Raw genomic sequence first — 12,896 nt, forward strand, 5'->3', positions numbered from 1 at the left:
TCGTGTTAGTCTGGCAAAGCCAGATTTGTCTAATCCCATTGTTGTCAATTCGAATACTTGTTTCATTCTCATCTGTTTCAGTGCTGCAAGTGGTTCTATGACTATATATGTTGTTTACCTTTTGAGTAGAATTATTAAAAACATAAATTGAAATTTAATTTATTATTATTGACACGCAAACATTTTAAAGGTGAGATATTCAAAATTTAATAATATGCTTAAAATCCGTATGAGTTAATTGGAATACGTACAGTCTGTGCGTGTCAGTATAAGGGCGTGACTTAAGCCACACCTAAGTTGATTCAATCAGTATAAAGCTGGGCTTAAATTGATTTGGATTTTTTGGATGATACCAATTTAAAAAAGAAAAGGTTTCATTAATTTAATTATTTTGCAGCGAAATGGTTGTTTTGGAATCCTGTTGGTCGCCAATCATTTGGTCGAATTCTGTGAAAACCGGAAGTTATGCAGTGGCGTTGTATACAGCGGCGGTATCAGTGGTTTTTATCACATTGGTATACCAATAAAATAGCGTTCATTGTAGCAATTATATAAAGCATTAAATTTTAGATCAGTTATATGTTATCGGGTGGAGAATCAGCTCAACTGTATTCACCACTTTTTGAAACGGATATTAGGTATTCGATGCCAGTCTATGGAGGGATGTTCATATCATACTTTTTACTCCTTATAATCGCATCGTATTTTGTATATTATGGAATAAAAATAAGGTAACATCATATATTTTATTAGTTTTATGTTTTTTTGGTCATTCATATTCGATTATAATTTTTTCTCGATATTCGCAAATACCATAGCACACGAGGTTGGTTACTACCCTGGCTTATTTTAGTCGGCTTCGGAATATTATTCCAGTTTTGTTGGGGCCTTTGGCTTATTGGCGGCTACTATATATATGTAAGTATCGAATGTGTGATATAATTACAGTTATATTTATTTTATATTCACAGCTCGAGCAAACCTTTTCCGCTCTTCTAAATTTTTGCTGGATGGCTTACAATGTAACTATAAATGTCATGTAGTTAATAAGACAAATTTCGTAATTGCAATATAATTGCAGATTTATTGCTGGTTGTGCGTGTTCTCACAGTACCAATTATTTTTAGAGATGCAAAATCCTAATATCGTTCTCTTGGAGCCATTTTGAGGTGTTCGAAAGTCTACTTGCAGATAAATACAAATCCACTGTATTCGAATTAAATTTTAGTTGCTAAGATGTTAAGACATTTACATATCGAGTGTAAAACCTATCACACCTTCATGTATATGAAAGCATTTATTTATGCTTCTAAATGCAAAGAAGAGAAGACTTAATATTCCGTCCATTTTTTATAAAAAATAGATCTTTAAGATAAAATTATTATAGACCTAATATATTTCTATTTTACAAAATCGTAAATTTCAACTGAACGAGATGATATAAATGCTACAGCACCATTTTTTTTTAAATTTTATTGCGAAGAGATAAATCAATTGTCTTCATTAATAAATGATAAGCTTTCCTTAGGACGCAAACTATTTGATATACCTTAAAATATTTTATTAAACATTTTTAATCAACAAGCATTGTATTTGTATTAACTCAATAAGTGAAAACTTTATATTCTACGGAAATACGTCGAACTTATAAAGAAATGAATTTTAATGTAAAAAGTAAACGGCTATATCTCCGACCTTTTTCGCTTCTTCTCTGCAAGGAGCCTGACACTCTCCCTCACTAAATTCACAGCGACCATTTTTACAAACTTGACGAAGGATTACAGACGGAATGCCTCTTGATGTCCCCAATCGAACACCTACACAGTGAGGTCCGTATGTTTCCGGTAAGGAACATAACGAGCTCCTCTCCAAGCAGTTTCTGTTGGCATGTTTTCGTAGAAATCACCCCTGCAGTCGTCTGCCGGAAGAGGAACCATCTCCTAGGAACATCAAGAGGTCCGTCCTTGATTACGTCGACGACATTAAACAGTACGCCGTTTACAGTGGAGCCATCAACACCTTCACCGACTCCCTCTCAGTGAATGGCGTACTGGGAGCAGACGTAAAGCTTGAGTTGCCTCGTGAAACTAGAGTGACCCTCGCGCAACTTCCTTCTGGATATTGTAGCAGGTTAAACACCTACTTACCCAGAATAGACCCCGAAATACCAAATAAATGTCCTGCGTGCAATGAGTCTCCGCATGACTCTCACCACCTCTTTGCATGCCCAACGAACCTGATTCATCTAACACCAATTTCCATATGATCCGACCCCGTCGAAACAGCTTATTTTCTCGGCATCCCGTTAGATGACCTCGAAGACAACCAAACTATATCTTATCACCCAAGCGGGGACTAGGTATCCGTTGCAACAACATAAACAGCACCTCTGAGAAAAGGTGTATGGCGGCAAGGAGCGCTTTCCTGTCTAAAATAATCTCAAATTCAAAAACAAAAAAGCTTTATTTTTACTACAGATGGATACAGGTAATGGTCGAAGGACTAGTCGAAATTTTACTTTTTAATCTTTCGATTATTACCTGACAAATATGTCTAACGAGGTAGTGTCGAAATATCAAGTCGACCGGTCTTCAGCGACCCTGAAAACAGCCTTTCGAGAAAAACGCATTTAAAGTTTTGGGAACCTTTTGCATTAACTAAAAAATTTTCTTACAACAATGCTCATATCCACGAAACTCTTTTTAGATATACTTCAAAAGAAAAAAAATGGATTAGATATAACTCCTTATATTTAATGTGGCGAATTATAAAAATTTGGAATCTTAATTATTAGCCAAGTTGAATTTATTGAGATCTGGTTAGACTAATATGTCAAATCCACTCTGGCATTGCCACATATGAAGTCTCTGAAGTCGTCGTCAGTTTATTTTGTATTGTGCCGAATAAATTGTATATTTACGTGTGATTCAAAAAATTTTTGTTTTGGCTAATGAAAACCCATTTCAGTTTATATATCTGTTAAAATATAATAAATGTATCAAGAAATCGTTGAATAATAAACAACTTAAATTTATATATGTGAAGGTTTAAATAATTGAACACGAAATTAACATAGTCGGGCATCATAGAAAATAAATAAATGAGATAACAAGTTTGTTAATTATTTCAATGAGGGTTCCGAATTTCGTGCAAGGGAGATAAAAGTCTTGAACTCATTTATATCTCAAACTACTATCTTTCTCGCGCAAATGAGACTTGAGGTGCTGTCAGCTGATGACTTGACAAGTGCTTCACCTAGTTGGCTTTTTCTTGTTAAATATGAATATTTGTTTGTCTCTTTTGAACCGTTTATTTCTTCTATTGTAATACTGTCGTTTTATGAAGTGTTATCGGTTTCCTGGTGTATTGTTGATGATTCCATCCGATTTGTCAATATATTTCGTTGACTTTTAGTAAAAAATTTTACGCGCAAGGAAAAAGATCATTAGAAACAATTGGAATATAATTTCAATATTGAATAAGGGCGAATAACGTAGAGTGTAAAGGCAATAAGAAAACGTATATAGATATAAGTGAAGAAGAAGCAATAGAAAACGGTAGTAACATACACGAATAAAAACGCATCAAAGAAGAATTGCAGAAAAAGGTAAAACGAAACGATTTCAAGTTGTGTTCGTGTAATAAGGAAAAAATTTCGCTGCCGAGTTAAAATTTGTAAAAATTGTTAATTTCATTGTTGAAAAGCGTAAAAACGCTATAATAATAAAAGGAAAATGTCAACACCTGCACGCAGACGTCTTATGAGAGATTTTAAAAGGTAAGAACAGAAAACTTCGTGAACACGATGAGTGATACTTGCTGAAGTTCAGCCCAATTTAGCAATGAGAATCACCTATGGAAGTGATTTTCGAAATAACGCAGAAGAAATTATTAAAAGAGGTGCATATGAAAAATTTACGTGTGATATTTTCTTCACATAGTTTTTATTTTGGCGTTTTTTTTTTGTTTTTGTTTTTTTGTTTGCTTATGAATATATGAACATTACACTTACGTATGTAATTCTTCGTTTTACGTTTCACTTGGCCACAGAAATGTTGGCATTGGCATTGTGAATTTAGTTTTTTCTTATACATATTTTACGAAACTTTTACACTTTCCCGAAAATTCGTCCAAGCCTCATGTTATGACATGGTAATTGTTATTGGGTTTGACTTAAAAAACATATATGTATATATATTTACCAATTTACATAAATTAATTTTATTAACATATCAGATGATGCATTATCATTAAAGAATGCAATGGTTGAAAATATATATGCATATTTATTTACTGCAACGTATTTATCCAATAAACATTTGTTTTAAATTCAAGTGGCTTATTGATTACATGATACTTTTTGCTGCTTCCTCTTGATTTTCGCTTCCTAGTTCAGGGCTTGTATGACTCCACTTGTGGGTACAGAAACGGTAGACATCTGCCTTGACTCATCTGTTGAGCTGATCACATATTTTCTAAATTCAGTTTGCAAATATATGTAAAAAATTGTTTTTGCTTTACTACTCATAGCAAACAAAATAGAAAATTCAAAAGGAATGTGCATAGTGTATGTTCGTGACTCTTTAGATACACATAACTGTATATTACCAGCCCGTCCTTGAAGTTCCGAAATATAAACATTGGATTGTACAATAGGCGAAATCAGGTTTTAGTATTGCTTTACTTAAGATATTGAATAGTTTTCTGATTCGGACAAAATTTTTAAGATATGTGCATATAGTGTTCATTCATCCAATCATATTTACTATACCTAATATTTATTATTCAAAATAATGTCTCTTGTATCACAGCAATCTCTAGTTTTGCAAAAAGTTTTCTTTTACAATCTATGTATGTTCTTAACATATCAATTTCTTTTCATGAGTTAAAAGTTTTTGACAACCTGCTTCTTTGAGTACAAATATACGTATTATTACAAATGTTTGGTTCTAAAGCTGCATTAATAATGCATTAGTCATTATAATTACTATTTTTTGTGTGCGTCCTAGTTGGAAGAACTTCAAAATTTGTTTTAATCGTTAGCGTGAATAAAAATAAAGAAAATATTTATATAATTTTAAAAAATTATACAATTATACTCGTATATGTATCTTTTGCAAAGCTACAAATGTGTAAGCTTGTTCGATACTATGGTAGCAAAATTATAATAGTTTATAAATTGGTTGCTGTTGTATTACAGTATGCATTCTTACGTAGAGACATACAATATTTGTCTGGTTGTTTACATTTTCCTACATATTATATCGCCAATATATTATATAGATTTGCTTGTACACAGCATTCTTGAAAATTTGATTGCCATTACCATACTTGCCCTACAGTTTGGCCCATTTGATTTTTTCCTAAATTTACATATTAAAGGTAATTTACTTCTCGATCGTACGGACGCTTTCTATACGCTTCTGTATGTGAAGCCGTAGGAATTGGCACGTTTTGTTATGGTGTTATTTTAAATTAGTAAAATCAAAAAACCAAATGTCATGAAATCATATGAAAAAAATATTATTTAAATTAAATTAAACATATACATATTAAATATACGTATGTCCCATATGTTTCTTACCAGTTATCATTTGGGCTGATGATGCCATATGATTATTATAATCACTCATCAGATAACATCCCAATTAGAGTTAGTTAAGAAAGACAAACCTATATACACGGATTGTTATACTGCAAGGACTGCAACAATGCTAATAATACATATATGTATATACTGATCTATTTGTACCCAAATGTATTGTACTATATACCTCTTCATACCTATATGTACATATGTATGTACGTGCATATATGTATATCCTGTTCACAAAATAATAGCAGTGCCAAATAAAAAATGTGTTTGGCTGAATAAGTTTTCTGGATCACATACGACGAGGTACAATAGCGATAAACATAACGAGATATTGACATTTAAACACAAAACAAATTTTTAATGTGATGATCGTTATTCTCGCTCAACATTGCTATTTCTCGGAGACCATTGTAAATAAACTATAAAATAGGAGAGTAAGACATTTCCTTTCTAAAATAAAACTTAACCTAAAAAATATTCGCAAAATTAGAAAGTAAGTAAAGTTCCATAATCTAGCAATAATTTAATTAGTTATTGTTAATTTTGATCATTGGATACTTTTTAGTGGAGGAAATAATTCTAAAGATGTAAAGTAGGCCAAAAATTTATTTTATTATTCTGTAAAGGTTTGAAACCATTTTAATTTACATTTTTAAAAATTTTTCATACAATATATGAGGTATGTTAAAATATAAACGGGTTTTTCGTTATTTGGAAAAAATATTCATTGGTCTACATTAATGATGTCGCCTTCAAAATAGTCCACATTCGCTCTTAATCCCGCGAAATTTTAAATATTGAATTTCCTGTTTTTTCTGAAAACACCTCGTAAAATACTGCTATTTTTATGTGAAACAAGTTTTCCAGTTTTTTTAACATAAACTACGTTATAAAATTTTGTTTAAGTTCAATTGAAATATATATATACTAATTAGTAATAGTGAAGCAAATTTCTTTTTTTCTTTTTGAAAATTCAAAGTTTCGTTTGGTCCTATGGTCACTCTTATTTTTTTGTGAACAACTGTACAGGGTCATATATGTACATACATACCTGCATAGATGTATAAATATAAAAAAAATATTTATTTACATATAAATGAGGTGAAAGAACTAAGAGGTACTACATGGTATCGAAAACACACGCTCTTACATATGAGTATATACATACATATGTACAGTGCTGTGCCTAACGAATTAAACAAAAGAAATACGAGCCAAATCTTTCTTTGCTATTTTATTACCAAAATAGTGTAAGGAAGTATGTATTTTAACTGAAATATAATTAACTTAAACATTAGTCGAAGTAAATTGGCGTTTGTAAGCCCAACAAACACAAATTATTTACAATATATTAAGTCTTATTAGACATTATCCCATTACTATTTGAAAACTCGGAATGAAGTTGTCATATTGAAAGTCACAACAAAGCGATTTTTTCAACTTTGAATACGGTACTATTGAGGACACCTAATTTATATTTGTTGTTGATATAATTGTTTTTTAATCGGTATTTAGTTTCAAATTAGTTAAGTATTGTCATGGATGACATCAACACTGTATACATCTGTACATATGTATATTTGACTCAAAATAGTATAAATTTTGGTTGAGATAAAACTTCACAGAAATTATTTTCCAGTTAGAAAATCCGAAAGCATTCACTAACAGTCTTTGCTTTAATTGCAGACTTCAAGAAGATCCACCAACTGGAGTTTCTGGAGCGCCAACAGATAACAATATTATGATTTGGAATGCTGTGATTTTCGGTCCACACGATACCCCATTCGAAGACGGTACCTTTAAATTAACAATAGAATTTACGGAAGAGTATCCAAATAAACCGCCAACGGTTAGATTCGTATCAAAAGTATTTCATCCGAATGTGTATGCAGATGGTGGAATTTGCTTGGACATCTTGCAAAACAGATGGAGTCCCACATATGATGTTTCAGCTATTCTAACATCTATACAGGTGTGTTGCAAATAATACAAATATTCTCAGCACGTCAACAAGGGATGAATACTTATCTTAAAAAATGTTTAAATATTTATTTTCAGTCTCTATTAAGTGATCCGAATCCAAATTCACCAGCTAATTCCACAGCTGCTCAGCTCTATAAAGAGAATCGTCGCGAATATGAGAAGCGAGTGAAAGCTTGTGTTGAACAAAGTTTCATCGACTAGCCATCCGCCACAGCAGCTACAACACGCAAATCAACTGCAGCTACTAATGCAGTAGGAAGAAGAACTGTAACTGCAGCATCTACAATGTTTTATTGATATAAAATTCGAAGAAAAAAATTAAAATATTAAAATTTAAAATACATATATATATATAATACATAATATACAATACATAAAAACAAAAATCATACACATTCGCACATCTTTTTCAGTCGGATAAGTTCTGTTGCTAAAAACTGCAATAAAAACAAACTCATCGAAGAAAGATGTAAATGCACTCAAAACAAAAAACAAAACTGTATGAATAAATGTGGCAAGCTCGAAATGGAGAACTCATCAAGATATTCGTAAAAGTAGCAATGTAATTGCTATGTGCAACTCTTTAATGACTGATTGACATGAAGGATTTGTCGGTAACAATTCAATGTTGAATCGATACTGCGGTTAAAGAAAAAACATACGATTAATGTTGATATGCGAAATGCTGTTTCGTCGCGCTTCACATCTTCAAAAATAAATAGAATTTGTAGAAGAAAACAATATATTAACAAATAAAAACCTATTACATTAATATGTGTATGTACCTTAATGGAAAAAATCTTCAGTGTAATTTTGAGTGGAAATTTAGAATATAGAAACACCAACGCTATAAGTGACCGAGGTTGTTAATTTTCGACAAAAGCAGTTTAAGCCATTGGAATGAAGTTTAGACGGAAATGTATTTTACCTAACCAGTTGTATTTTTAAGACTTCCTATTTTCAATGTACTATTGTATACGCAGGCTGTTTGATGACGTCAGCAACCTGTAAACCCTGCTTACTTTCTCTCTTGTTAAAACTAGCATTGTATGGGTGCTCAAAAGATTTGCATATTAACACTCTCGTTTTAGAAATAAAATCACATTGATTATCTAACTCACCATATTATTACTAATATAAATCACCAGTGTCAATATTGTTAAGAGGAAAATTAAAAAATGTAATTCGCGTCGCATCCATTGTAATTGTTTTGATAGAGAAATTTGATTTGTAGCAAAATTTTGCCGTTGTTCGAAATAAATTTTTGAATTTGCTTTATTCAACTCACTCCTATCACCAATCGCGTTTCATTTTGTTATTTGTTTTGTGCGTGTAATTCTTAAATTATCGTATATTTAAATATGCTACACATGATTCAATAAACAGCAGAAATCATTTTACTATATTTAAGTAATTACAAATAAACAACAAAAGCATATACATATATTTAATATAATTAAAACTATTATAAAAATACATTATAAGAATTACGATATGATAATATAAGTTGTCTCTTATTTCAGTTTTTAAAAGGTCAACTCGAAGTACATATAGGGTAGATTAGATTAGAAAATGAGGTATGCACCGCGATATAAGGTCTATTCTGCCCTCCCGTAGGTCAGAGCGAATCACTAAACCCCAGCACATTGATGAAATCCAATATTATAATATACTGCTAGGTGCTAATGAGGCGATGTGATCCCTATTCGAAAACATGGATCCAAGGGCCTTAAAAGTCGCAGAACCGGCAGTTTGCACAAGAGGCCAGGCCCATGTTGTGTAAGTGCTTCTTGAGCTTGCAATGGCCGGTGTGGAACTCGACAAATAGCCGGAATATATCTCTTGGGAGATTGATTACGATCCTAAACCTGCTGAGGTTGTAATCATCCATTAGCAACCTGGCATGGCGCATGCGTTGAAGTTGTTGCCAATGTCCCTCCCTGCAACCACAATATACGATTCCTTCGACGTTTTCGAGCCGTCGGTGTATCAATTGATAGTGCTTTCCTTTGGCAGTAGGTCCAACGTGGAATCATTCCATTTCACCCTGCTGCTAATGGTAACTTTCAACTTCCCAATGAAGTTAACCATTTCGGTGAAGGTGTCCCTTGGAAGAAGAGCCAATGGTATTTCATCACTTATGGCTGTCATCTGCTGAGACGAGATTACATACGCAGGCAAGTCGTTGCAGCTTCGTTCCTACGACAGTAGGGGCTACATAACCGGAACTGACCCCGATTTTTATCCGGCCAATGACTGTCAACTCGGCAGAATTCTGCCGTTAAAACAACAACAACATGCTTTTGAAGCCCAGGCCACCGTCCGATATGTAATAATCGGTCTCACTATCATGGTGTACATTTCACTGATAATCCTTGGGTTGCAGCCCGAGGATTTCCCTGCAAGTCGGTTGCTCACCATGTGTGCTTTTGTAGCCTTGACTATGGTCAAGTTCACATGCTGCTTCCACCAAAGAGTGAAAACCAGCATGGGGGCCCGGTATTTGAAGAATTAGCCATCTCCAATTGAATATTTAAAAAGTGGAACATTTGTAAACATTTATGTGAAAAAATTATTAAGGACGCACTAAATTGTATTTAAATGTGTATTTTAGAGACAAGAGACGAAAACCCACAAACAAAAATCAGTTCGAAGAACATACATACATATTTACGGAATTTTCATAGAGAGGAAAAAATATCAGGCATTTATATTATCGGTTCATTTACAGGTTTGGATCGATTTTAAGTTAGCAAATATAAAAGAGGGGGTGGGTCCTTCAGTCTAGTAACTTTAAGTCCACTCGAAAAGAAAGCCAGCGGTACAGTGGTGGGATTAAACGGAATTCAAAATTTTGAATGTTCTCCAGTAACTACAACAAATATTTCAGATGAGATCCCTGCTAAAAGTACCAGTAATAAGAAACCAATTGATGCAATTTATTCCCTGCTCCAAATACACAATTAATCATCATATTTAAAGCCTGTTTGTGTGTTTCCCCCTTTTTTGGATTGGGGAGAGCACACTTAGGTTCCAATCGTTGGCCATGCTTTCATCCGACCATATCCTCCAAAGAAGCTGATGCAATCTGGTAAGTGTTTAACCAACCATCTATAATGCGATGCAGTTTACGGCATATGTGTTCTTTAAAATGAGATTTGAAACCATTATCAAAAAGTAAGTTCTTATATGCAATGATAAGAGACACTAGCAAAATATCGAATTAAACGAGAAAAAGCAACTTTGAATATAAAAGTTGTAACTTGATCTAAGAGCAGCATTGCCTTCGGCATCCCTGTAGGAAAATCTTCTTTCAATTCAAAAATATTTTATACAATTGTGATGAAGGTCCTAAACAATTTGTTACTTGTAGCATTCTTGGTAATAAAACGCAACTTTTCTTATTTATTTGGTACATGATCTAGATTGATTTATTAGTTAATATTTAAACGATTATATTGTTGCAAGTAATGTACGCATCCGGCATCCCTGTAGGAAAATCTTCTTTCAATTCAAAAATATTTTATACAATTGTGATGAAGGTCCTAAACAATTTGTTACTTGTAGCATTCTTGGTAATAAAACGCAACTTTTCTTATTTATTTGGTACATGATCTAGATTGATTTATTAGTTAATATTTAAACGATTATATTGTTGCAAGTAATGTACGCATTATGTAGGCTGATTAATAATAAACTATCAAAATTGAAAGTATCGCGATTAAAACTAAGCTGTGACAGCAGTGGAAACAGCTGCTTATCTTTTGTCTTCAGAGATTTACTTTGCACATTGCTAAAATTTTAGTAGATAAAATAATACTAGCTGACGATCAAAACATTGAAACAATTTAGCTCGTCAATATAAAAGAATGGATTGGTCACGCAAATACGATTTTTTTCTTCTTTATATTTACAATGTATAAATGCAAAAATTTAAATATTCTCACTACTATAAAGACTTGAATTACGACATTTGGACCTATGTATATCAAAACTATAAAATTACAAATGTGTACATACATATGTTATATAATAGTATATAGTATATAAATACATGGTGTATCGTACAGTAAAAAATATGTTCATTTTAAGGATATTCCAAATATTAATAAATGTTGTACAGTTTGTAAAATTTTTATTTGTTTGTATTTACGCGTAAAAACAGAGAAAATACTTAAAGGCACTTTTTTAAAGCGTAGCTGTAGCAATTGGTTATCATTTAATGCTTCATATTTCACTGGTGAGTCTGTGACACCAACCATTTTGTCGGACATATACTTGTATATATTTTTGTATTCTCATGATCTTATGGATTATTAAGGCTGAAAAGTATTGCTGATGATTAAATTCAACTTCAGTGAGCTGGGTTCGCATTGATATTCTTAAAGTCTTGCGTCTGTGTAGTGCTTCGTAGGACTTCCAGCCATCTATAAATATTGGAATATGTTTTAATAAATTATTTAAAATGAATAATAATAGTAGACCAGGGTAGATAATTTTTTAAAACAAAAATAAATCATAGTAGGTTGAAACCCATTGGAAACGAAAGATAAAACATCTAAAATGAAAGAAAAATTAATTTAGGGATGATCTGAGGTCGGCAAGATAAAACAGAGGGGCATGGTTGAATTTTTAAGAGTTAATAACGGTTTACCTCGATTTACGGTTAATCGACGTTAACCTAACCTAACCTACGGTTAATCGACGAGTCCTACAGGAAAAAGTTATAGTGCAGTAGGTAATAAAAAGATCTACAACTTTTGTTTTAACACCCTTTTTACATAACCTCAAAATGTGTGTGAAGAATTTCAATAGCCTAGTTTTTGAGGTTCTTACTTTTATCTTGTACAAAAACAAATTTATTTTATGAAATTTGATATAAACTTACCTTGTTATGTCTCAAATACACTGTATTTTTTTTTAAGTTAAACAATTTATTTTTCCATCTTTTTTGACTTAAGGACCTTCCTAAAGGAGTTAGTTTTGATCGTTTACTGGGTTATTTTTTATATTTTCTGAAAAAATTTACCATAGTAATATATATACTATTTTTTATAACATCAGGAAGTAGAGATTTCAACAAATTAGAGCTTATTGACTTTTTAAAGATATCTGAAAAAGTGTGAATTTTTGATTTTAAGTCAAAAAAAATTTCCTCCTTAAAATTTTATATAAAAAATACAGTGTGTTTGGAAAATAAGAAGGTAAGATTCCTTCAAATTTTGGGAAATTTCTTTTTTTTTGTACAAGATTAAAATAAAAAACCGAAAAATTTGGATATTTGTACTTTTTACATTAATTTTGAGGTTATGTGAAA

General features: G+C 32.0%; 3 protein-coding genes across 5 annotated transcripts in view; 2 read left to right on the plus strand and 1 right to left on the minus strand.

Moving 5' to 3' along the window:
- The first annotated feature begins 41 nt into the window (after window positions 1-41).
- Window positions 42-1,584, plus strand: pasi1 (pasiflora 1). Its single transcript, XM_014241853.3, has 6 exons — window positions 42-190; window positions 398-515; window positions 571-731; window positions 819-918; window positions 972-1,022; window positions 1,082-1,584. The coding sequence occupies exons 2-6, from the start codon at window positions 402-404 to the stop codon at window positions 1,166-1,168; spliced, it is 513 nt and encodes a 170-aa protein (XP_014097328.1). The 5' UTR covers window positions 42-190; window positions 398-401; the 3' UTR covers window positions 1,169-1,584.
- A 1,478-nt stretch (window positions 1,585-3,062) lies between these two features.
- Ubc6 (ubiquitin conjugating enzyme 6) lies at window positions 3,063-8,875 on the plus strand. The gene is made up of 3 exons (XM_014241223.3): window positions 3,063-3,778; window positions 7,283-7,568; window positions 7,655-8,875. Exons 1-3 carry the CDS (start codon window positions 3,735-3,737, stop codon window positions 7,778-7,780), a joined length of 456 nt encoding a protein of 151 aa, XP_014096698.1. The 5' UTR covers window positions 3,063-3,734; the 3' UTR covers window positions 7,781-8,875.
- A 2,294-nt stretch (window positions 8,876-11,169) lies between these two features.
- The window catches only part of Cdep (Chondrocyte-derived ezrin-like domain containing protein), a 56,562-nt gene continuing 54,835 nt past the window's right edge, over window positions 11,170-12,896 (minus strand). For all 3 annotated transcript variants that reach the window (XM_014242694.3, XM_036373653.2, XM_036373652.2), the window contains one exon: window positions 11,170-12,006. In XM_014242694.3, the coding sequence (XP_014098169.1) occupies window positions 11,934-12,006 (73 nt within the window). In that variant the 3' untranslated portion in view covers window positions 11,170-11,933. The remainder of the gene's footprint in view (window positions 12,007-12,896) is intronic.

This window comes from Bactrocera oleae, chromosome 2 (assembly GCF_042242935.1).
Source record: "Bactrocera oleae isolate idBacOlea1 chromosome 2, idBacOlea1, whole genome shotgun sequence".
Taxonomy (NCBI): Eukaryota; Metazoa; Arthropoda; class Insecta; order Diptera; family Tephritidae; genus Bactrocera; species Bactrocera oleae.